The sequence below is a fragment of the Ictidomys tridecemlineatus genome, chromosome X (assembly GCF_052094955.1).
Source record: "Ictidomys tridecemlineatus isolate mIctTri1 chromosome X, mIctTri1.hap1, whole genome shotgun sequence".
Taxonomy (NCBI): Eukaryota; Metazoa; Chordata; class Mammalia; order Rodentia; family Sciuridae; genus Ictidomys; species Ictidomys tridecemlineatus.
The window spans coordinates 80,600,417-80,624,490 of NC_135493.1; the positions used below are offsets into that span (position 1 = coordinate 80,600,417).

At 35.6% G+C, this 24,074-nt stretch overlaps 1 protein-coding gene across 3 annotated transcripts in view; it reads right to left on the minus strand.

The window, feature by feature from the left end:
* Window positions 1–24,074, minus strand: part of Fam120c (family with sequence similarity 120 member C) — a 142,276-nt gene that overhangs the window by 34,688 nt on the left and 83,514 nt on the right. For all 3 annotated transcript variants that reach the window (XM_078034769.1, XM_078034768.1, XM_078034774.1), the window contains exon 11: window positions 315–429. In XM_078034769.1, coding sequence (XP_077890895.1) covers window positions 315–429 — 115 coding nt within the window. The remainder of the gene's footprint in view (window positions 1–314; window positions 430–24,074) is intronic.

Sequence of the window (24,074 nt, forward strand, 5' to 3'; positions counted from 1 at the left end):
TAATTGTACACTACTATGCCTGGCCAAAAAGTTATTTTTTTTACAAAGAGAGTCGGACACATAGTCTATGGGCCATGATTAATCTGCCTTGCATAATATCCATCTTTATTGTCCATTTTCATCCATCAATATGGGGATAGTATAGCAGGCATCTTTTGATTTTACTGATAGATTTTTGTATATTTGACTAAAGTAAGTTAATCCTTACTTGCAGAACTCATTTCCCCCACCCCCCGTTCCGGGAGAAAAATACCCTACAGTACAGCTATGAACTTATAAAAGGAAAAAGTTAAATAAAGGTAGAATCAAATCACCTTGAGTTCTTGGAGTTGGTCTGGTTCATAAAGCTGGGTAGATACTGCCTGTGCAAGAAAGGTGTCTAGCTCATGGCGATGCAGGATTCTGCCACCAGGCCACTGAACCATGTAGCTAGAAAATAAAAGCATCATTATTAATTAGGCCACAAGACCTCATGTATTTATCACATAACCACTTATTAAGTTGAAAGCTATTATGGACCAGATCCTAGGCTAGGTTTTGGCAATTACAAAAGAATAAAGTAGAAGAATCTCTGCATTTGATTACACATAGTCTGGGTGACAGAGGAGATAGACTTGTATATCAGCAATGACAGGACAGTGTTTTAAGTATCAAGAGAAGAATACACAGGGTTCTGAGAGCACAGAAGAGTCCCACAACTCTAAGAGTGGGGGAGGGCATTCTGAAAAAGTCAGCAGGAGCTGAGTTCCAAAGGGTCTATAGAATTTAGTGAGACAAAAGAAAAGTTAAGGAAAGATGTTCTCGGTTGACTGGAGATTATGTCTTTGTAAAGGCATGGAAGCATCACTTGGCAAAATGTACCTGGTTCAGTACTGCTGTAGCTAAGAATGTTTAGAGTGATAGGAAGCAAAATTAGAAATAGGCCAGATCAAATGTCTCCACTCATAAGTATGGAATTTGGACTATCATTTTGAATTATGGAAGACATTTATGGATTGTCAGCAAGAGTGGTATTAACTGTTTTGATGTTGATGGGCTCAGAGGGAAAGAGAGAAAAGGCATGGATACCAGTTGGGAGGTGACTGAATCAGAGACCAGAGAGGGACTGAACAAAGGCACTAGATGAATAGATGGAGTGAGCAAGGTGACAAATGCAAGAGCTATTAAGGAAATAAATCCATAAGACTTAGTGATAGATTTTTTTTAATTGCAGTACTAGGGTGAATCCCTGGGTCTTCCACATGATAGGCAAGTGCTCTACCACTGAACTACATCCATAGCCCTTGGTCATGGGTTTTATGGGAAGGGAGTAAAAAGAAGGGGAGAGTCTAAGTCTCTTAAAATTCTAGCTTGGGCAGATGGCTAGATGATATGGAGTCATAGATTTCTAAGATAGACAATCCACTAATTAAATAAATAGGTACTCACTGATGAGTATTTGAATTGAATGTCCATGAACTGAATATGCTTTACTGTTTTAGACACTAAGAATGCAGAAAGAGAGACAGAGACAGAGAAGAAAAAATACAAATATATCAGTACAAATTTGTTCTTAGCTCCCTGAAAGCTGACAACAATGATCACACATAATTACTGACGCTGTATAAGACTTCGGAAGTTTGGCATTTCAAACAAGCAGTGTTTTCTTGAGTGGCACATGGGATAGATTCCTGGGAAGTCTGGTAGTAACCATGAGTCAGTATAGACCCTGGAAAGAGTCAGGGTTCTACAGTCAGTCTGGCTTAGAATCTAGAAACTCTCTGAGCTAAATATTTTTCACCTAGAATGACTAAAACAGCATAGGCATCTCTACACCATTATTCTTTCTTCAAATCCAAAGTGTTATTTCTCTGAGTTCCAGAATGAGATGGCAGGACATGCCAAAAGAATCCTGTTGCTGCTACTTCTTCTTTTTCTTTTCTTTTATATATATATATATATATATATATATATATATATATGTGTGTGTGTGTGTGTGTGTGTGTATATATATATATATATATATATTTGTTATATATTTTGGTGGACCATTTATTTTATTTTTATGTGGTGCTGAGTATTGAACCCAGTGCCTCACACATGCTAGGCAAGTGCTCAACCACTGAGCTCCTATCCTAGCCCACTCCTTTTGCTTCTTTAGGAACTAAATTCTAAATGAGTGGGCTCCCTAGGAGGGATCTCCTTGGGCTTCAGAAAATTTCCCTTTACTCAGAAACTTTCTATTTTCACTACTCACACTTTATCCACATGGAAAATTTATTCCTTATTACCTATTTTATATTTTTGATGCTATATTATTTAGCATTCAATTTGTAGCTAATCTTTAATAAATATAAAATATTCTTGTTTACAATACTTTTTGCCTTGAGGATTATTCTATCTGATATTAATATCATTCTTCAATTTAATTTTCACCTTTCTTTTATTTAAAAAATTTCTATCTTAGTTTGTTGGCAAGATGCAAAACACCAATAGAAGAAAATGAACATGGGGCTGGGGATGTGGCTCAAGCGGTAGCGCGCTCGCCTGGCATGCGTGCGGCCCGGGTTCGATCCTCAGCACCACATACCAACAAAGATATGTTGTCCACCGAGAACTAGAAAATAAATATTAAAAATTCTCTCTCTCTCTCTCCTCTCTCTCACTCTATCTTTAAAAAAAAAAGAAAATGAACATGAACATAATATACCTATATTTAAAGTCACAGAAGATCTTATTAATGGAATAAATGATGTTTAAGTGCTTGACTGATTTTGTACAAAGAATACACATTTTTCAAGTGCCCATGTGGGTTCCCATGAGTTCTAGGTCCTTGCTTATCTCTGTTTATTAAAACTTACTATAAACTTGCTAGTATAGTACGTTGATAAATATTTACTGGAAGAGTGACTGAATGCAAAGCAAAACAAACAAAACCTCAACAAAAGCAAATCCTCTGGAACTAGAGAATATCCTGCTAAGTGAAATAAGCCAATCCCAAAAAACCAAAAGGCCAAATATTTCCTCTGATAAGCAGATGCTGACCCAGGGTGTGTGTGGGGGGGATGGTAGGAAAGAATAAAGAAACTTTGGATTGTGCAGAGGAGAGTGAAGGGAGAGGAGGGGGTGTTGGGATAGGAAAGATGGTAGAATCAGATGTTATTACCCAATATACATGTATGATTACACTATGGGTGTGACTCTACACCACAGATAGCCAGAGGAATGAGAAGTTGTGCTCCATTTGTGTACAATGTGTCAAAATGCATTCTACTGTCATATACAATTAATTAGAACAAATTTAAAAAAAAAATTAAGAAGAAAACAAATAGGAAAAACAAAGCAAACCCTCCAAAGCAAAATTGTAACAGTATCATCTTAAATGATACGTAAGAAAAACTTACCTAAAGGAGTTAAGTGTGCGAAACAGGCAAGCTCATAGAAAGTTTAATATGACACAAAGAGTATGAGTTTACAGATTGTTCTGGGTAATCTAAGGAGAGAGTAGTGACTGACTAAATGTACCTGACAGAATCAGAGAAAGTTCCATAGAGGAAGAAACATTTAATTTCCTGGGGTCTGCAGCTTTGGTTTGGTTTGGTCTATACTTTAATATTAATTTGAAATCTGAAATGTCTCTCTAACCTTAGTATAATGAAGGGCAGAGTAGGTGTTCAATAAATATTTGTCAAACAAATGTGTAAATGTCAGGATATTCAGAAGGAAATTCTAAGATCCATCTTTGAGCTGGAACTGCCATTCAACTAGTATTGAACGAATTAGGACACAAAGAATGTAAGGGCCAATAAATCAGAGGAGCATAGGCTTAGAAATGGGACAGTAGAAAATAATAACAGATATAAAATGTACTATCTTCTGAATTATATAATGCTTCTGGGTATTTTCTCTGGAAAAACTGTAGTATTACTTATTTCCCAAGGAAATTCCTCAATCTCAAGGGCAAGATGACATCCTTACTATTAGCAGTGGTTATATTATTAAACATACTTTTAAAGTACTACATTCTATTATAATATGCAGCAAATTATAAACTAATCATATGAACAACATTTAGTTGATGCATATGATATTCTACACACCTTGCTAAGGACTTTATGTTCATAGAATGTAATGGAAATGAATAAAAACTTGGATGCTAACATCTTTGGTTCTAAAGGAGGTTCCGATATACCTTTTCCATGTGACTTCCAACAACTGCTTTTATCCTGTAGGTGATTTAGTTTGCTCATCTCTATAATGGGAATAATACCATCTGCATCTCAAAAGACAGAGAGGACAGTGATATAGGCATGCCTACTCAGTAGGCTGAGGCACGAAGATTGCAAGTTCAAGGCCAGCCTCAGCAACAGAGTGACACCTTTTTCTCAAAATAAAAAATAAAAAGGCCTGGAGTGTAGTTCAGTGGTAGACTGCCCCTTAGTTCAGTCCCTAGTACAAGCCAGTTTGTCCCAATTTATACCCTATCCCCAAGCAGTGTGTCAGCAAGGATTGTTTTTGTTAATATTTGATGACTTAATGGGTAAAATATTGATTGCTAATGGTGAGGCTGCATATGTTTTTCCAAATTCTTACTTACTTCTGTGAGTGGTTCATGTCTATCATAAACATATCAGTTAATTTACTTGTTCTATCTACACCTCCTTCTCAGATGATCTAAAGCCTTTTCTTTATAATAACGAGAGCTACTGGAACAAGGGTGTGGACAGCTAATCCAAGTCAAACCAATCCATGGCTTGCCAATCAGTCTTGAGAATTTAAACTAAGAAAAGCAGAGACCAGTGAAGCAGACATGCAAAATAAATAAATAAATAAATAAATAAATAAATAAATAAATAAATAAATAAATAGCTACAGAGGCCCAAGTGAGACTGGGCAGTCTCAGACTCTGACTTTCCAGGACAATTCCAGTGTGTACCACTTTTCTTATTTTTTGGATCATGTTCACAGGGTGGGCTTTTAAGAAATGATTGAATCACCAGGGCTGTAATTTCATCAGTGGATTAATTCACTTGAATGATTAAAATTTTGAATAGGTTTGTTGGAGATAACTGTCAGGAGGTAGGGAATGGCTGGAGGAAGTAGGTCCTGAGGACATGACTTTGGGCACTCTGTCTGTCCCTGGTCCTTTCCATTCTCTCTCCACTTCCTGGCTGAGCTGAGCAGCTTTCCTCTATGATGCCCTTCCACCATGATATTCTGCCTCATCACCGGCCCAGAGCAATGTAGCCAGCCAATAATGGACTGAATTCTCTGAAACTGTGATCCAAAATGAACTCTTCCTCCTCAAGATTGTTCTTGTCAGGTATTTTTATTACAATAACAAAAGCTGACTAACATAAGAATATCATTTACCCCTTTGGAGTTCTGGTTTCTAAAAAGCCCTTTTTTCCCTCCTGTAGTTTTATTTCGCTATAGATTCAAATTAGGATACATTTTTAGTAACTGCAATTTTCCTCTTCACAGGCAAAAACCCATAAGGTGTTCTTTGATTATGTGACCAAAGAACAAATCCTACTACAAAGATGGCACACAATCCAGACTTTTCCTTCTAGCTGGCCCTCAAAACCCACATTTACAATATTTTACACCAATTAATTCTATACCAATATTCTATAACAATATGTAGATATTTGCAAAGTGATACCTTTTCCTAAAAATATATGAATGTGTATGTATATGCATGTGTATGTATGTGTGTGTGTGTGTGTGTGTGTGTGTGTGTGTGTGTATCTTACTTTCTTTGAACTGTGGATTAAAGTAAAGTACACATAGTAAGGGAAAAGGTTTAACATGTAAGAACAGGAAAAGCTCCAAAAATTTAATTTAAGTTAGTCCAGATCTTTCAAGCAAAAGAATTCATAGTATTTCTTCAGCACTCAAATACTAGCCATTCAAATTAATATGAAAAGCTGCAAAAAAAATCATCATAAACGAAGTTCACATACCCTTGTTGCAAGTGGTCTTTTCTCCTAAAGAAGACTGTCAATGCTTGAAGCTTCATACAGCAAGGAACATAATTATCAAAGGAAATTCTACCATTCTTACTATAATATTTAATAATAGAAGTTAACGTTTGAGGACTCACCTATAACTCATGATAGCAATGGTTTGACTCAACTACTCAAGTGGCTGGGGCTGTAGCTCAGTGGTAGAACACTTACATCCCACATGTGAGGCACTGGGTTCAATTCTCAGCACCACATAAAAATAAATAAATAAAGCAAGAAAGATATTGTGTTCTTCTACAACTAAAATTTTTTTTAAAAAAAAGAACTACTCAAGATCCTTGAATTCATTAAATTCCATTTTTCCTGTGTAATCTCTACCCAACATGGCAACCACAATTCTACAGGTTTCCAAACTGAAGGAAGAATAAGCTCGACTAATTCCAGACTGTGTCAAACATTTCTGAAGTTCTTCAGCATCTCTTTACCATCCTGTCCACCAATATAAGTGAAGTTAAGTCCACACTGGGTCATCAGCTAATGAATATCTGTCTAAATATGCTGGGTACCCAGAGTAACCACAAGGGAACATATTTAGACCTGTTCCTGTCACCTGCATTCCTAGCATGTAGCCACTAAAATTTCCAAAGGTTTCAGAGGTCTTAGCCCATTCTTTTCCTCTGGGCCTGAGGTGAGGCAGAACATCAATGGTTAAAAGGTATGGCAGAGGAAAGGAGCTGGGGAAATGGCACCAGGAAGCAGAGAGCTAAAATGCCCTTATGGAGAGAGAATATTAATACACTGTCCTGTTGCAAATACATTCTCATACATTCTCATTTGTCTTTTTAATTTGATGCATTCTGGCACAGATGCTGTCAGGTTTTTTTGTTTGTTTTTTTTTTTTTTTACTATTTAATCACACAAATTTATGTGTACATAGGTCAAATTAGCATAGTTATTGATAACAATTTTATATCTCACCTCATATGTTACCATGCTGAGAATCAAACCCAGGGCCTTATGCATGCTAGGCAAGTGCTCTACCACTGAGCTATACACCCCTTGACCTATATCTTTCCATTTTGGAGGGGCTCCAGTCTTTATATCTTTCCTTAACACTACTCATTACTTTTTAAAAAAACTTTTATTTTATGATAATTTTAATGTATTAAAAAATCTAACCTTTAAAATGTTTTATTAAGGGGTTAGGGATGTGGCTCAGTGGTAAAGCACTTGCCTAGCATGTATGAGGCACTGGGTTTGATTCTTAGCACTACCTAAAAATTATAAATAAAACAAAGGTATTGTATCTATATACAACTAAAATTTTTTTAAATGTTCTATTAAGGTATAATTTGTATACCATAAAAATTTTTCATTAAAACTACACCATAATTGAGTTTTAGGACATTTGTACTACCCCAGGAAGATCCCTCATGCTCATATACAGTCACTCATTGTACCCACCCAAAGGCAACCACTAATCTACTTTCTATATCTATGTACTTGCCTGTTCTGGTTATTTCTTTTTTCTTTTTATATTTTTATAGCTGTAGATGGACGGCATGCCTTTATGTTTTATTTACTTTTTAAATGTATTTTAGGGGCTGGGGATATAGCTCAATTGGTAGAGTGCCTGCTTTGCACACACAAAGCTCTGGGATCAATCCCCAGCACGACACACACAAAAGGGGGTGGGGGCTGGAGTTGTAGCTCAGTGGTAAAGTGCTTGCCTAGCACTTATGAGGCACTGGGTTCAATTCTCAGCACCACTAAAAATAAATAAACAAAATAAATGTATTTAAAAAATTAAATGTTTTTTTAGTTGTAGATGAACACAACACATTTATTTATTTATTTTTATGTGGTGCCATGGTTTTAACCCAGTTCCTTGCACATGCTAAGCAAGCACTCTACCACTGAGTTACAAATGCAGCCCCAGCATGCCTTTATTTTATTTATTTTTTAATGTGGTGCTGAGTATCAAACCCAGTTCCTTAAACATGGTAGGCAAGTGCTTTGCCACCGAGCTACAGCCCCAGTCCTGTTCTGGATATTTCATAAAAGTGAAATAATACCCTATATGGTCTTTTGTACCTGGCTGTATTACTTATCATAATTTTTATTTTTTTATGAATATATTTTTATTTTTGCTAAATAATGTGTTGACAAAAAATAAAATAAGTCTGTTACTGTGTAACATATGATAAATGAGAGAATGAACAGTTGCAACAAAAGCATTCTAATAATCTTCTCTCTTAACCCGTTTTCCATAATATTACATCATCAAACTTATCATTTACCCAGTTTTCCACTGACCTTCATGTCAAGTGTTCTTTTCTTCCAATAGTATCAATAATTAATTCACATATAAATGAACTAGCTATTGTAATTAAGAGGTATAAATGTTTAACATGTATAAAAAGCAAATAATAACTAAATGCTCTCTATATATGTAAATATCAATATACCAATAGGTTAAAAGCAAAAGAAGGGGAAACTAAGCATCAAAAATCTGAAGTAGAACTATTAATATAAAATAAATTTCAATGGGGCTGGGGATGTGGCTCAAGCAGTAGCGTGCTTGCCTGGCATGCGTGCAGCCTGGGTTCGACCCTCAGGACCACATACAAAGAAAGATGTTGTGTCTGCCAGAAAACTAAAAAATAAATATTAAAATTCTCTCTCTCTCAAAATAAATAAATAAATAAATAAATTTCAAGTAAATGTATTTTTAGACATAAAGGGGAACATTTCATAACCATGATAGGGTAATTTCAAGAAAGTATAACAATCTTAAATGTGTATGTACCTAATAATAAAATTTCAATATACATTAAGTAAAAATTAATAAGACTAGAAAAGACAAATCCACAATCACATTTGGAAATTTTTAAGCCCCCTTACTTTGCTGGAAAGAATAATGATACAGAAGGCTTAATAATATTATCAGCCACCTTGACCTACTTGTTATTTATAGAGAACGATACACAAAATTGTCAAGTAAAAAAATTAATGAGAGATTATATTTTGTCATAAAATAAGCTTTGAGAAATTTAAAATATTTGAAATCATGCATACTGTGTTTCCTGCATGATTTATTACATTAGAAATCAATCACCTTAAGATATATAGAACCCCAAACCCATGTCTCAACTACTTCAAAATCAAACAGCATACTTAGAAATATCTCACAGATCAAAGAAGAGAGCACAAGAAAAGTAAATAAAAAGTGCTTTGAACTAATGATAATAAAAGCTTTAAATATTAGATTCTCTGGAATGAAATAGTAGTCAGATGAACACTTATAACTTAAAGTATTTGTATCAGAAAGAAGCTAGATTAACAATCAAATTATGTTCAAATTAGGTGGTAGGAAGGAAAAAATAAGAGGAGTAGAAATATGTGAAATACAAACTAAGTAATACAGCTAAAAGCTGATAAAAATCTAACAAGTTTAATCAAGGAAAAAAACGAGAAAAAATATTTTTAAAAAATCAAAAAAAAAAAAAAGAAAGAAAAAAAAATCAACCAAAAGGGAGCTATCAAAATGACCCTACAGCTGGGCAAGGTGGCACATGCCTATAATCCCAGTGGCTTGGGAGGCTGAGACAGAAGGATCTTGAGTTTAAGCCAGCCTCAGCAACAGAAAGGTGCTAAACAAGTCAATAAGACCCTGTCTCTAAACACAAATAGGGCTGGGGATGTGGCTCAGTGGTTGAGTGCTCCTGAGTTTAATTCCCGTTACCCCCCATCCAAAAAATAAAAAACAACCTCTACAGATGCTAAAAATGTATTAAGGTAATATACAATTGTATAATTACAAATATATAGCTTACATAACTTGATCTAGTTTTAGAGGATAGAAACCCCTGCTTGTTTACATCATCCACAGGAATGAGATGTTTTTTTCCCATCCATTCACTGTGATGGTCTAGATATCTTTGCCTATAAGGTTCTTGGAGACAGCATATTGCTGGGTCTTGTTTTTTTTTTAATATATATATATATATATATATATATATATATATATATATATATATATATATATATATATTTTTTTTTTATGTGGCGCTGAGGATTTTACCCAGTTCCTAACTCATGTGAGGCAAGCACTCAAAAACACTGAGCTACAAGCCCAGCCCAGGCCTTGTTTTTAATCCACTCTGCCAGTGAATTAAATGATTGATGTTAATGTTCAAATTTTAATTGAGATATAGTTTGTGGTCCTGATCATTTTGGTTTATTTTTTGTTTTAAAATTTGAATTAATTTCTCCTTTGACTGTTTCTTCAGTGTAGTAGCTTGTCCCTTCATTGGTTTTCATTTTGTTTATCATTTCATCTTCATGGAATATTTTGCTGAGAATATTCTGAACAGCAGGCTTTCTAGTTGCAAACTCTTGGAATTTTAGTTTATCATGGAATATATTTTATTTCATCTTCAAATCTGATGCTTAATTTTGCTGGATATAGGATTATTGGTTGGCATCCATTTTCTTTCAGAGTTTGGTATATACTATTCCATGACTTCCTAGCTTTGAGGGTCTGGGTTGAGAAACCAGTTGAATTATGAATTGGTTTCCCACTATATGTAATCTGATATTTTTCTCCTGCAGCCTTTAAAAATGTTATCCTTATACTTTATCCTAGACATTTTCATTATACTGTACCTTGATGTGCTTCTGTTGCAATTTTGCACATTTGGGGTCCTATAAGCCTCTTGTATTTGATTTCCTATTTCATTCTTTATAATTGAGAAATTTTCTGATATTTAATTGAAAAGATTGTACATTCTTTTGGTTTGTATGTCCACGCCTTCATCTATCCTGATAAATCTTAAATTGCTCTTTTCATGTTATCCCATAATTCCTGGAAGTTCTGTTCATGGTTTCTGAACATCTTCATAGTCAACTCTATTTTTTTAAATATTTATTTTTTGGTATAGATGGGCACAACACAATGCATTTTATTTTTATGTGATGCTGAGGATCAAACTTGGGCTCCACCCGTGCTAGGCAAGTGCTCTACCGCTGAGCCACAATCTCAGCCCCTGAACTCTATTTTTTTATATTTATTTTTCAGTTTTCAGTGGACACAACATCTTTATTTTATTTTTTATTTTATGTGGTGCTGAGGATCGAACCCAGCGCCCCGCACATGCCAGGCGAACGAGTTACCACTTGAGCCACATCCCCAGCCCCTGAACTCTATTTTTAAGATTATATATTTTGTCTTCATTGCATGAGGTTATGTATTCAAAGTGGTCTAGTCTGTTGGTGATGCTTTCTATTGAATTTTCAATTTGGTTTATTGATTCCTTTATTTAAAGGATTTTTTCCCCAGAATCTCTCTCTCTTTATTGAAGTGATCTTTTGCTAACTGTATTTGCTCTTTCACATCATGTACATTCTAAACTCCTTCTCTGACATTTCTTCCATGGTGTTATTGATGGATTCTATTATTGGAGTATCTTGGTTTGCCTAGGTTGATTTGTTCCCTTGATTTTTCATGTTGTTTGTGTGTCTACCAATCTAACAGTATGGATCTGAGGCAACAGAGTATCTATCCTCTGGAATTAACAGTGTCCCTGAAGGTTTCCTGTACCTCACTGTTTAGGGGGAGACAAATAACAACCACCAATGCAAACAATTTACAGCATTAAACCAAATAGTTCCTACTATGATAATAAAAACAGCAAGTTTGAAAAAGGGTTTATATTATTAAATGGTGGACAGGGAGAGAAGAGAAGCGATATAGGATGTGATGATTATGAGGGAGAAGGAGAAAAGAGAAAAGTAGATGATTAAAGGAAGAGTGAAAGAACAATAGAGATTGGCTGAAAGCAGTAGACAAGGGAGAATCAAGGGAAACAGGTAGGAGAAATATATATATAAAGCAAAAATTTAAATAAAAAAATAAATGTAAAAGAATACAAAATAACACTAAAATATACTAATCAAACATTCTAGTTCACAAAAAAATAATCCATGTTAAAAAAAACTGGCTACAAAAATGCTAGAGAGGAAAAAAGTAGGAAACTGTATAAAAGTTCATGTCCAATTAAAGGCACAACTAAACAGTAAAAAAGAATTTAAAAAATCTTGATGAAAAGTTAAAAATTCTTTCCATTGAAGTTCAAAATATTCTCAGCTTCTCTTCTCATGAGTTTTAGGTGGAGTCGTCTGGAGTGTGACGCTCCACTCTTTAAATTTTTGGAGAGGTAAACCACAGGTGGAATTCCCAGTTGTAGGGTTTAGGGTTAGGGTTAGGTGGGCTCCAGGGTCTTCACTAATTGCTAATTGGTCTGGAGATTTAATTCAACACATCTCCAGCACCTGGTACTTGTTGATCCATGCTGGAAGACTTTACCTCAGGGATACCCTTGGGTTTCATACACGTGCTGGGGGAGCCAATTCTTAGTCCCCTACGAAATCTGCAGACCCCATGTTTACTGGTCTTGGGTTCAGTCTCCAAACAATTTTTCCTCTCCCTACTCTTGACTTCCTGGCCAGATTCCTTTCATAGATGGTCCTGTAAGCAGTCAGAGGAGAGGGAGGGTAGAGCTAGGTTTCCTCAACCTTGTGTAAAACTCTCTCTGTTTGATTTTTTTTAGGCACTTAGGTACACTGTATGTTGTGCAGCATGTGTTTACTGGGCTTGTATTTCAGGCCAAACTTGGGTTTGCCAGGAATTTACTTCCTCAGTTGCTGGCCCCCAATGCCACAGTTGTAAACTGGTTGCTTCTTTTGTCCTCCACATGCTGCTGGATATCATGCAGCATGTTGTTCAGGTTTGTTGGGCAATATCCTTAGTCTCTAAATGCTCCGTACCCAGAAATGCCTTGGGCCTCTCCAAAATGAGCGTTCCCTTATCCCTCTACTATGCTTATAGAGGGACCTCTCTGGTGGAGTGTCTGCTTGTTGTGGCAGCAGCTATGCCACTGTGGATTTTTTCCTTACTTTATTATATACAACTTTGTGTGTCCCCGATCTGCTTTGAATGTCCAGTTTTAGGTTCTAATAAAGTCACCCCCCCTTTTGTTCACCCACCTTTGGAGAAGCTGCCTGTCTGCTTTCTTGGTTTCATGTCACGAAGCAGCCAGGAACACAACCTCCTTTACTCTGTCATCATGGCTCTCCCATAATTTTTAAGAAAAATATTCATTTTGAGACAGGCTCTCACTAAGTTCAGTCTGGTCTTGAACCTGTGATACTTCTCTCTCAGTCTCACAAGTTGTTGGGATTACAGGCATGAGTCATGGTACTCTGTTTAATGTGTCTTAAACTTTTTTTATATTATTGTAGACTCATGTGCACTGTAAGACACAAATCAGAAAGATCTCTTGACACTTGATCAATTGACACTTACTTAATGGTATTATATTGCACAACTCTAAAAATATCAGAGTACTGACATTGATCCAGGAAAGATACTGAATAGTTCTTTCACTAAAGGATATCTCATGTGGTCTTTTGAAAAAAAATCACAATGATTTCCTCCTATCTTCCCAATCTCCAGGTACCCCAGAAACATTTGTTCTCCATTTTCACAATTTGGTATTTTGATTGTTTTTTAAATTAAGTACAACTTGCTCAATATTTATTCATGTTGTTTCTTGCTTTTTCCTGCTGAGTAGAATTCCATGGTATTTGCATACAACAGATATTAATCCATGGAAAGGCAGCTGGGTTATTTCCTGTTTGAGGGTATTAATAAAGGAGGGTTGGGGATATAGCTCAGTTGGTAGACTGCTCGCCTCACATGCACAAGGCCCTGGGTTCAATCCCCAGTAAAACACACACACTCACACACTAAATAAAATAAAGGATGTGGGCTGGGTATGTAGTCCAGTGGTAAAGTCCTTGCCTAGCATGCACAAGGCCCTGGATTCAATCCTAAGCACCCAAATGTAAACATTAAATAAGAATGCTATGAATATTTGTGTATAGGTTTTTGTGAGGACTTAATTTTTTTACTTCTCTGGTATAAATGCCCAAGAGTACAATTTTTGATGGATTATAAATTTTTATTTATTTTTGGTACTGGGGATTGAACACAGGGGTGTTTTACCACTGAGCTACATCCCCAGCCTTCTGTATTTTTTTGAGACAAGGTCTTGCCAAATTGCTGATGATGGCCTCAAACTTGGGATCCTCCTGTCTCAGCCTCCAGAGTCACCGGGATTACATGTGTATGCCACTATACCCAGCTTGTATGATAGTTTAAAAAAACAAACTACCAAATTGTTTTCCAAAATGGCTATGCAAGGAATGGGAATGTTACTGTGTGATAGAGTACTTGGCTATTATGAATGTTTCCATGAACATTCATGTGCAACTTTGAGTCGACGTATCTTTTCAATGTTCTTGGATTAAATCAGAGTGAAAAAATGAGTTATATGCTCCATTAGAGTTTAATGAGTTTTAAGAAAATGCCAAATGTGGGCTGGAGATATTTGTAGAGCAAGTGCTGGTCATGTGTAACGCCCTAAATTCAATCCCCAGCACCACAAAAACAAACAAACAAACAAACAAACAAACAAATAAATAAATCTATCTTAAAAAAGAAAATGCCATACAGGTCTCCAAAGTAGTTATACCACCTTAAATTTCCTATCAACAATGTATGAGGGAATCTGGCTTTCAACAGCCTTTAATATTTGTTACTGTATTTATTACCATCATTGTGTGATGAAATAGTGTTCATTGTGGGTTGCATTAATGATAACTGTGGTTGAGAATCTTTTCATGTCTTATGCTTCAATCCTGTATACTTCCTTTGTGAAATGATACTCACATCCTTTAATCATTTTTTTAGTTGTAGATGGACACAATACCTTTATTTAATCAATTAATTTACATATGTGGTACTGAGAATCAAACCCAGTGCCTAACACATGCTAGGCAAGCCCTCTATCACTGAGCTGCAATCCCAGCCCATTCCTGTTTTTTTTTTTTTTTTTTGTGTGTGTGTGTGTGCTGGGGATTGAACCCAAGGCCTTGTGTATGTGAAGCAAGCACTCTACTAACTGAGCTATATCCCCAGCCCCTACTTATATTTATTTTTCAGGTATAGATGGACACAACACAATGCCTTTATTTTTATGTGGTGCTGAGGATCGAACCCGGGTCCCGCCTGTGCGAGATGAGCACTCTACCGCTGAGCCACAATCCCAGCCCCCCTACTTATTTTTAAATTGGATTATTTTCGAGTTTTAAGTGTTCTTGTTGTTGTTGTTGCTTTTGGTACCGGGTATTGAAACCAGGAGTGCTTAACCACCGAGCTACATCCTCAGCCCTTTTTATATTTTATTTAAAGATAGGGTCTTGCTGAGTTTCTCAGGGCCTCATAAGTTGCTGAGAGGCTGGCTTTGAACTCATGAACCTCCTGCCTCAGATTCCCCAGCCACTGATATTACAGGTGTGTACCACCATTCCCAGCTGTAGTTCTTTGTATATTCTGGGTATAAGTTCTTAATCAGATACAAGATTTGTATATATTCCTCCAGTGTATGCCTTGTCTCTATCTCCTTCCTTCCTTCCTTCCTCCCTCCCTTCTTTGTGAGGGGATCTTGCTATGTTGCCCTGGCTGGCTTTGAATGCCTAAGCTGAAGTCATCCTCCTGTCTCAGCCTCTGAGGGCTGATAATATAGGTTGTGTCTAGTAGTGGTTTTCCTTTTCTAGTTTCATAAATGGTGGCTTTTGAAATGCAAGCAACTTTTGTATTTTAATCAAATCCAACATATATATAATGGATTTCATTTCGGTCTTTTTATCTAAGAAATCTTTGCCCAACTCCACATCATCAATTTTGCATTGTTTGCTTCAATAAATTTTTATAGTTTAAACTACTACATTTGGGTCTATGATCCAATGTTGAGTAATTATTATGTGCTGAGTAAAGTAAGGGTCATTCAACATCACTGTCATTCATCATCATACTAAATTCAACAACAATGGGACACTGTCATTAGGGGTTACAACCAGGGTTACAATCCTGATGAATACACACATTTATCACTATAAAAAGTTCTTATATGTCCATAGTAATATTACATTTCTTAAAATCTATTATGTCTGGTATTAGTACAACCATAATAATTTTCACATGGCTATTGTATGTGGTATTTTGTTTTCAATTTTTCTCTTTGAACCTATTTGTGTTTTTGAATCTTAAGTATTTTTCTAGTAGACAGCATATTCAAACTTTTTAATCAAGTCTCAATGGAGTGTTTAAACCATTTCTATTTTATATAACTGTCAACATGGTTAGATTTATAGGTCAAATACCTTTTTTGTTACTCTTTTACTGTTTTTGTGCTAAAGGATATTCTGTGATGTAAAAATGTTAATTCTATGATTGTTTTTTTTACTATATTTTTAGTCTTTTTCATAGTGATTGCACTGTAGAACACTATATGTGTCTTATCACATACTACTTCAAATTGATACTAAATTAATTTCAGTTCAACTTTATTCCAATATAGTTCTCTCTTCCTCCATAATGCTATTGTCATGTATATTTTACCTTTATTCTAAAGCTAACACATAAATTAATAATTATTAATAATTGCTTTAAGTCAGTTAAATAATAAGAAAAACATATACATATATGCATAATTACCTTTGTAGGTGATAATTATTTGTTGTTATTTCCTTTCAGTCTTAAAGGAATCATTTAATATTTGTTGTAAGACAAGTTGGTTGCAATAAATTTCCTTAATCTTTGATAATCTAAGGATCTATTTCATCTCATTTTTTCTTTCATAATTTTATTTAAATAAAATTGACATACAATTCATCTATTAAAAGTGTACAGGGCCTGGAGTTGTAGCTCAGTGATAAAGCTCTTTCCTAGCACTTGTGAGGCACTGGGTTCATCCTCAGCATTCACATAAAAATAAGAAAATAAAGGTATGATGTCCATCTATAACTAAAAATAAATATTTTTAAAAAATGTACAATTAGCAGGGTTACAGAATCATTGCTACTAATTTCAGAGCATTTAAATTATCCCTAACAAAATACCCCATACAATAGCAATCACTCTATTCACTCCTCACCCCAGCCCCTAATAATCGCTAATCTGTATGTATCAATTTGCCTTGTCCTGAACACTTCATATAAATAGAATCATATATGGTTTTTGTGATTGGTCTTTCATGTAGCCTAATGTTATCAAGGTTCATCTCCATGTTATAGCATGAGCCAACAGTTAAATTCATTTTATAAGTGAATAATATTCCATTGTGTGGATATAACATTTTGTTTACCCATTCATTAGTTGATGGACATTTGACTATTTGCACTTTTGCTTATTATGAAAAAAAATCTATATGAACATTTATGAACATGTTTTTGTGTGGACATATCTTTATGTTCCTACTGGCAATGTATAAGGGATCCAATTCCTCCATGTCTGTGACAACACTTGTTTGTCCTTTAGGTTTTCACCACCATAATGGGTGTCAACTAGTTTCTCATTGTGGTTTTTATTTCCTCAAAGATTAATGACATTGATCATCTTTTCTTGTGCTTGTTGGATATTTGCATACCTTTGAAAAAATGTTTATTGAAACATTTTGTCTACAAATAACAATTATGTACCATGTATCTAAAAAAGCTAGAAGGAGCCAGGCACAGTGGCCCATGCCTGTAATCCCAGCAGCTCAAGAGGCTGAGGCAGGAGGATCCCAAGTTCAAAGCCTGGCTTAGCAACACAGTAAGGCTCTAAGCAACTTAGTGAGACCTTGACTCAAAACAAAAAATAAAAAGGGTTTGATATGTGGTTCAGAGGTTAAATGCCCCTGGCTTAATACCCATATCAAAACAAACAAAAAACAACTAGAAAAATTTTGAATGTTTTCACCATAAAGAAATGAGATGTTTTAGTAGATATAGGCATATTTTGAAGTGTACTGAGGAGTCAACTCAAGGGTACTCAGCCACTGAGCCACATCCCCAGCCCTATTTTGTATTTTATTTAGACACATGGTCTCACTGAGTTACGTAGTGCCTCACTTTTGTTGAGGCTGGCTTTGAACTTTCAATCCTCCTGCCTCAGCTTCCTGAGCTGCTGGGACTACAGGTATGTACCACCTCACCTGGCTAGATACATATATTTAGCCAGAATTAAATATTAGGCAATGAATACAAATATAAAAATATCATATGGTATGCCATTAATATGTACAATTTTTGTTTTTATGGATCAGATAAAAAATAGAAATTTAATTGCCTTTCATTATTTGAGTTATAAGAACTCTTTTCTGTATACTAGGCCCTTATCAAATACAAGGTTTGAAAATATTTTCTCCCCTTACAGTAGCTGTGGTTTTATGTTGTGGTATCGTTTCCAGCAGTTTAAAAATTTGATCCTGTCTAATCTATTTTTCGTTTGTCACTTATATCTCTGGCATTGTATTGAAGAAATCTAACCTACAGAATAATCTACATGTCCCATAATTTTTACCTTATAGTATTTATGCCTTTTATTTATTTTGTTCCAGGGAATTTTATTTTTAGTGACAGAACAAAAGAACATTTAAAACTGCAGCTTCTGAAAGAACTACTTGTTCTTGCCCATCTTTATACTCCTTTTCAAACTTAAACTTGACCTCTGGTCAGTTCTTGTTTTTAAGAGCAGGGTCCCTGAAGACACTTTTGTTGATGATATATACATATACTGGAATCAGGGATTGAACCCAGGGTCACTGAGCCATATTCCTAGCACTTTTTATTTTTTGAAACAGGGTCTTGCTAAGTTGCTAAGACTGGCTTTGAACTTACAACGCCCCTGCATCATTCTCCTGAGCCACCATACATGGCTATTGATGATAATTTTGCCCAAAGGCATATCGACAGTGTTCCTTGTGAACATGAAGTAATAGTAGTTCTAAACTTTCTCAAAACTTGATCTTAGACTTGTTGGCAATTTTCTTCTTGCCCATGGCAGCAGTCACTTTTTGAGAATAGTGGTCAATTCTAGCCACTAGAGAGCATGGCTATAGGGGCAGTCTGAAGAGCCATCATCAACATTATTCTTGATGGCTTTGTATACAGAGTAGCATCTGGCCAGGACCAGCTCCACCTTCTTGAGTTTCATGAAGTTGCCTATTTTGACATCAAACACTGAAGTCTAACAACAGAAAGGCTCCTTCTTCTTAAGCTGGAAGAACTTCTACTGCAATGTTGAAAAGGAAGGGAAACAATGAACATTCTTGCCTTGTTCTTATTATTAAGAGACTCTTGCCAGGTGTGGTGGCACCTGCCTATAATCCCAGCAACTCAGGAGACTGAAGCAGGAGGATCACATATTTGAGGCCAGCCTCAGCAACTTTTTGAGATCCTGAACAATTTGGCAAGACTGTTTCAAAATAAAAAATAAAATAAAAATGGCTGCAGATATAGCTCAGTGGCAAAGCACCAGTACACCCCCTCCCTCCCAAAAAATAATTAGAAAGCATTCTGTCACAGTATAGAATGTTAGATGTGGGGTTTTCATAGATGGCCTTTATCAGATAAGGTTTCCTTCTATTTTCTGTGTTTATCATAAAAGGGAATTGGATCTGGACAAATGTTTTACTGTCTATTGAAATTGCCTTATAATTTCTGTCCTTTATTCTGTAAGTATGGTTTATTACATTTTTATTGATTTTTTCAATGTTAAACAAATCTTACATTCATTCAAGGTATGAATTTCATTTGTTCATGCTTACAATCCTTTATATATATTGCTTGATTTGGTTTATTATTGTTTGGTTGAGAAGTTTTGCACCTACCACTCATAAGGACTATACATCTATAATCATAGAATTGAAACGGAAAGTGTTCCTTTATTTTTCAGAAAAATTTGTAAAAGATTGGATATAATTCTTTAAATGCTTGGTAGAATTAATCAGTGAAGCCACCTGGTCCTGATCTTTACTTTGTAAGAAGTTATTAATTACAAATTTAAGCTCTTTATTCATTATATTTCTGTTCAGATTTCCTGTTTCTTCTTTAGCGTTAGTAATTTGTGATTTTTTAGGGGTTTGTCAATTGCATGTGTTACTTAATTTGTTGGCATAATAATCTCCTGGATTTTTGTTTATTTCTCTAAGGGCAATATTAATGCCCCCCTTGCTCATTCCTTATTAGTAACTTCAGTCTTCCCCCACCCCTTGGTCACTCTAGGTAAAGGCATGTCAATTTTGTTAATTCTGTTCTTTACTTTTATATCCAATCTGGTGTTTACCTGTGAGCAATTCTTCCAGCTTAGTGTAATATGATTTTCTCGTTTTAATCTTTTTGAGTCTGGGTCTTGCTATGTTACTCATACTGGTCCTGGACTCAAGTGATTCTCCTGTCTTAGTCTCCAGAGAAGCTGGGATTACAGGAAATGCTACTGGGTTCACCTGGTTTCTTGTGGGAAAAGGTTTAATTTGAACTTTTTCTAATTTTTACAAGATTAAGGTTCTTTTTTTTTTTTTTTGGTGGCACTGGGGATTGAACCCAGAGGGTCTCTACCTCTGAGCCACACTTCCAGTCCTTTTTAAGACAGGGTATTGCTAAGTTGCTCAGGCTGGCCTCAAACTACTATCTTCCTGACTCGGCCTCCTGAGTCACTGTGATTGCAGATGTGAGCCACTGTGTCTGGCTTGAAGACTACATTGTTAATTTCAGGTCTTCGTCTATATTATAGATATTTATAGCTATATATTTCTCTCCTTGCACTGCTTTAGTTGTATCTCATAAATTATCATTTTGTTCTCATTCATCTCAGTATATCCTAATTTCCCTTGTAATTTCTCCTCTGGCTCATTTGTTATGTAGGAACATGCTGATCGATTTTGACATATTTATGTTTTCAAAGTTTCTTTTTGTTAATAATTTCTAATCTCATGTCACTGTTAATCATTTTAAATTTACCATCTCACTTTACAGTCTAAGATGACAGTTTAATTTATGTTCTATCATGCAGAATGGATGCATATGCTGTTGTTGTGTGGAGTATTATATAGATATTTGTTACAACTAGCTTATTTTATGGTTCAGGTGTTTTATATCCTTGATGTTTTGCAAATTTGTTGAAAGTGTAATATTGAATGCTCTGATTATTACCATTTTTGGTGATAGGAATTGAACCCAGGGCCTGTGCATGTTAAGTATATGTTCTACAACTGAGCTACACCTCGAAACCCTGATTATTATTGTTAAATGGTCTATTTCTCCTTTTTTTCACATGGTACTGGGGATTTAATTCAGGGGCAATTTACCACTGAGCCCCATCCCCAAACCTTTTCTATTTATTTATTTTTTTTGGACAGGGTCTTGTTGAATTGCCTAGGGCCTCTCAAGTGCTGAGGCTAACCTTAAACTTGTGATTCTGCTGCTTCAGCCTCCCAAGTTGCTGGGGATTATAGGCATGCACAACCACACCCAGCTCTTTTTTGTCAGTTTTGATTTCATACATTTTGGGGCTCTGTTGTTAAGTCCATATAATGGTATTTTCCTAATGAACTTAATCTTTTATCATTACAAAATATCTGGTTTAGATGTGAAATGTCCACCAAAACCTACAGTATTGAAGGTGACAGTGTTCACTTTAGAAGGTGGTTAGATCATTGATTCATAATTCAATGGACTATTAGGAGGTGGAGCCTAGTTGGTAGGTTGGGTTCTAGGGGGCATGCCCTTGAAGGCTGTATTTTATCCCCAGTCTCTTTCCCTACACATTTTTCCTCTCTGCTGCTTGGCTGCTATAAGGTGATCAGCTTTGTTCTACTGCACACATCCCACCATTATGGACTACCTCACTAAATGGCCCAAAACCATTGGACCCAGTAACTATGAATTGAAACCTGTGAAACTCTTGAGCCAAAATAAATCTTTCCTGCTTTTAAGTTGTTTCTGTCAGGTATTTTGTCACAGTGATAGAAAGTTAACACACCCTCTTTGCTTCTAGTTATATATTTTATTATCTTATATTTGCTACTAGCATTCTGAGTATAGCTCTCTTATGGTGGTTGTTTATGTGTAACTTTTTCTATCCTTTTATTTGCAACATATTTGTATCTTTTAATTTATTGAAGTATATCTCCTTTAAACAGTGTATAGATGATTGTTTCCTTACCCAAGCCAACAATTTCTGCCTTTTGACTAAATTTGTAATCCATTCAAATTTATTACCACCATGGCAGATTTTTAAAAAAAAAATTTAATATTTATTTTTTTAGTTTTCGGTGGACACAACATCTTTATTTTTATGTGGTGCTGAGGATCGAACCCAGTGCCTTGCGCATGCCAGGTGAGCACGCTACCGCTTGAGCCACATTCCCAGCCCTATGGCATATTTTTTAAAGAATAATTTTTAGTTGTTGATGGATCTTTATATGTGGTGCTGAGAATCAAACCCAGTACATCACACATGCTAGGCAAGCACTCTACCACTGAGCAACAACCTCAGCTTGCCATGGCAGATTTGAATCTACAGAGTTGTATTTCACATTTCTTATGTTTCTTTTGTTACTATTTCTTTTATGTATTCTTTTAGTAGACATTTTCTAAGTATAAATTTTAATACTTTAATACTTTTTGTTTCCTTTTGAAGCACTGGTGATCGAACCCAGGGGCACTCTACCACTGAGCTACAACCCCAGTCCTTTTTGAGACGGTGTCTTGCTAAGTTGTCCAGGCTGGCCTGGAACTTTTGACATTCCTCCCAATCTCTTGAGTCACTGGGATTACAGTCACATACACACTAAACTCAGCTTTCCATACTTCGTACGCCTCAGAAAGCAGATCTACTAATAAATTCTCTGCTTTTCTTTATTTGAAATGCCCATCTTCTTTTTTTGGTAGGGAGTACTGGGTATTGAACTCAGGGGCACTTAACCACTGAGCCACATCCCCAGCCTTATTATCTATTTTATTGAGAGACAGGGTCTGAGTTGAAGAGTACCTTGTTATTGCTGAGGCTGGCTTTGAACTCAGGATCCTCCTGCCTCAGCCTCTGGAGCTGCTGTAATCACAGGCGTGTGCCACTGTACCTGGCCTGTCTTCATTTTTGAAACATAGTTTTATTGGACACAAGACTCATAGTTGATAATGTTTTATTTCATTATAATGAATATTCTGTCCTACTGCCTAATGTCCTTTATTATTTCCCATGAAAAGTCTAGTCTTTGTGGTTCCCTTGCATGTGATGAGTCATTTTTCTTTTCCAGCACTCAAGCATGCTGTCTTTTACCAATTTGTTGCCATCAGATATGCATTATAAGAAATACTAAAGGATGTGGGGGGGGTACATATTGTTGGTAGAACTGAAAATTAGCGCAACCACTTTAGATAGCAGTGTGGAGACTTGTAAAAAACTAGATAGCAGTGTGGAGATTTGTAAAACTATCAATGAATCACCTATTCCACTCTTTGGTATTTACCCCAAAGAACTAAAATCAGCATACTATAGTGATATATGCTTACCAATGTTTATAGCAGCAAAATTCACAATAGTAAAAATTATGGAATAAGCCTAGGTGTCCTTCTACAGATGAATGGATGAATAAAACATGTTAATATAAACATAATTATTCAGCCATAAGAATGAAATTATGTCATTTGCTGGTAAATGAGTAGAAATGGAGAACATCATGCTAAATGAAATAAGCCAGACTCAAAAAAAAAAAAAATCAATGCTCAAATGTTTTGTCTCATATGTGGAAGCTGGAGGGAGGAAACAAACAAACAAACAATAACAACCCCCTTCCCCCCCCAAAAAAAAACCCAGGAATGAAAAATGGATCTCATTAAAATAGAATGGATAGCAACAGAGTAGAGGCAACAGAGTAGAGGAAGGGGATCAAGTGGGAGGGAGGAGGAGAGGGCATAGGGAAGTACTGGAGAATGAAATTTACCAAATTATGCTACATTCATATATGAATATACTACAGTGAATCCCACTTTTAATTATAATTATAATGTACTTATTAAAACATAATAATGGAAGGTAGACCAAAAGAGTAGAAAAAGGGATCAAGGGAAGGAAAAAGGGGAGGTACTAGAGAATGAGATTGATCAAATTATGTTTTGTGCATGTATGAATATGTCACAATGAATCACATTATGTGTAATTATAATGCACCAATAAAA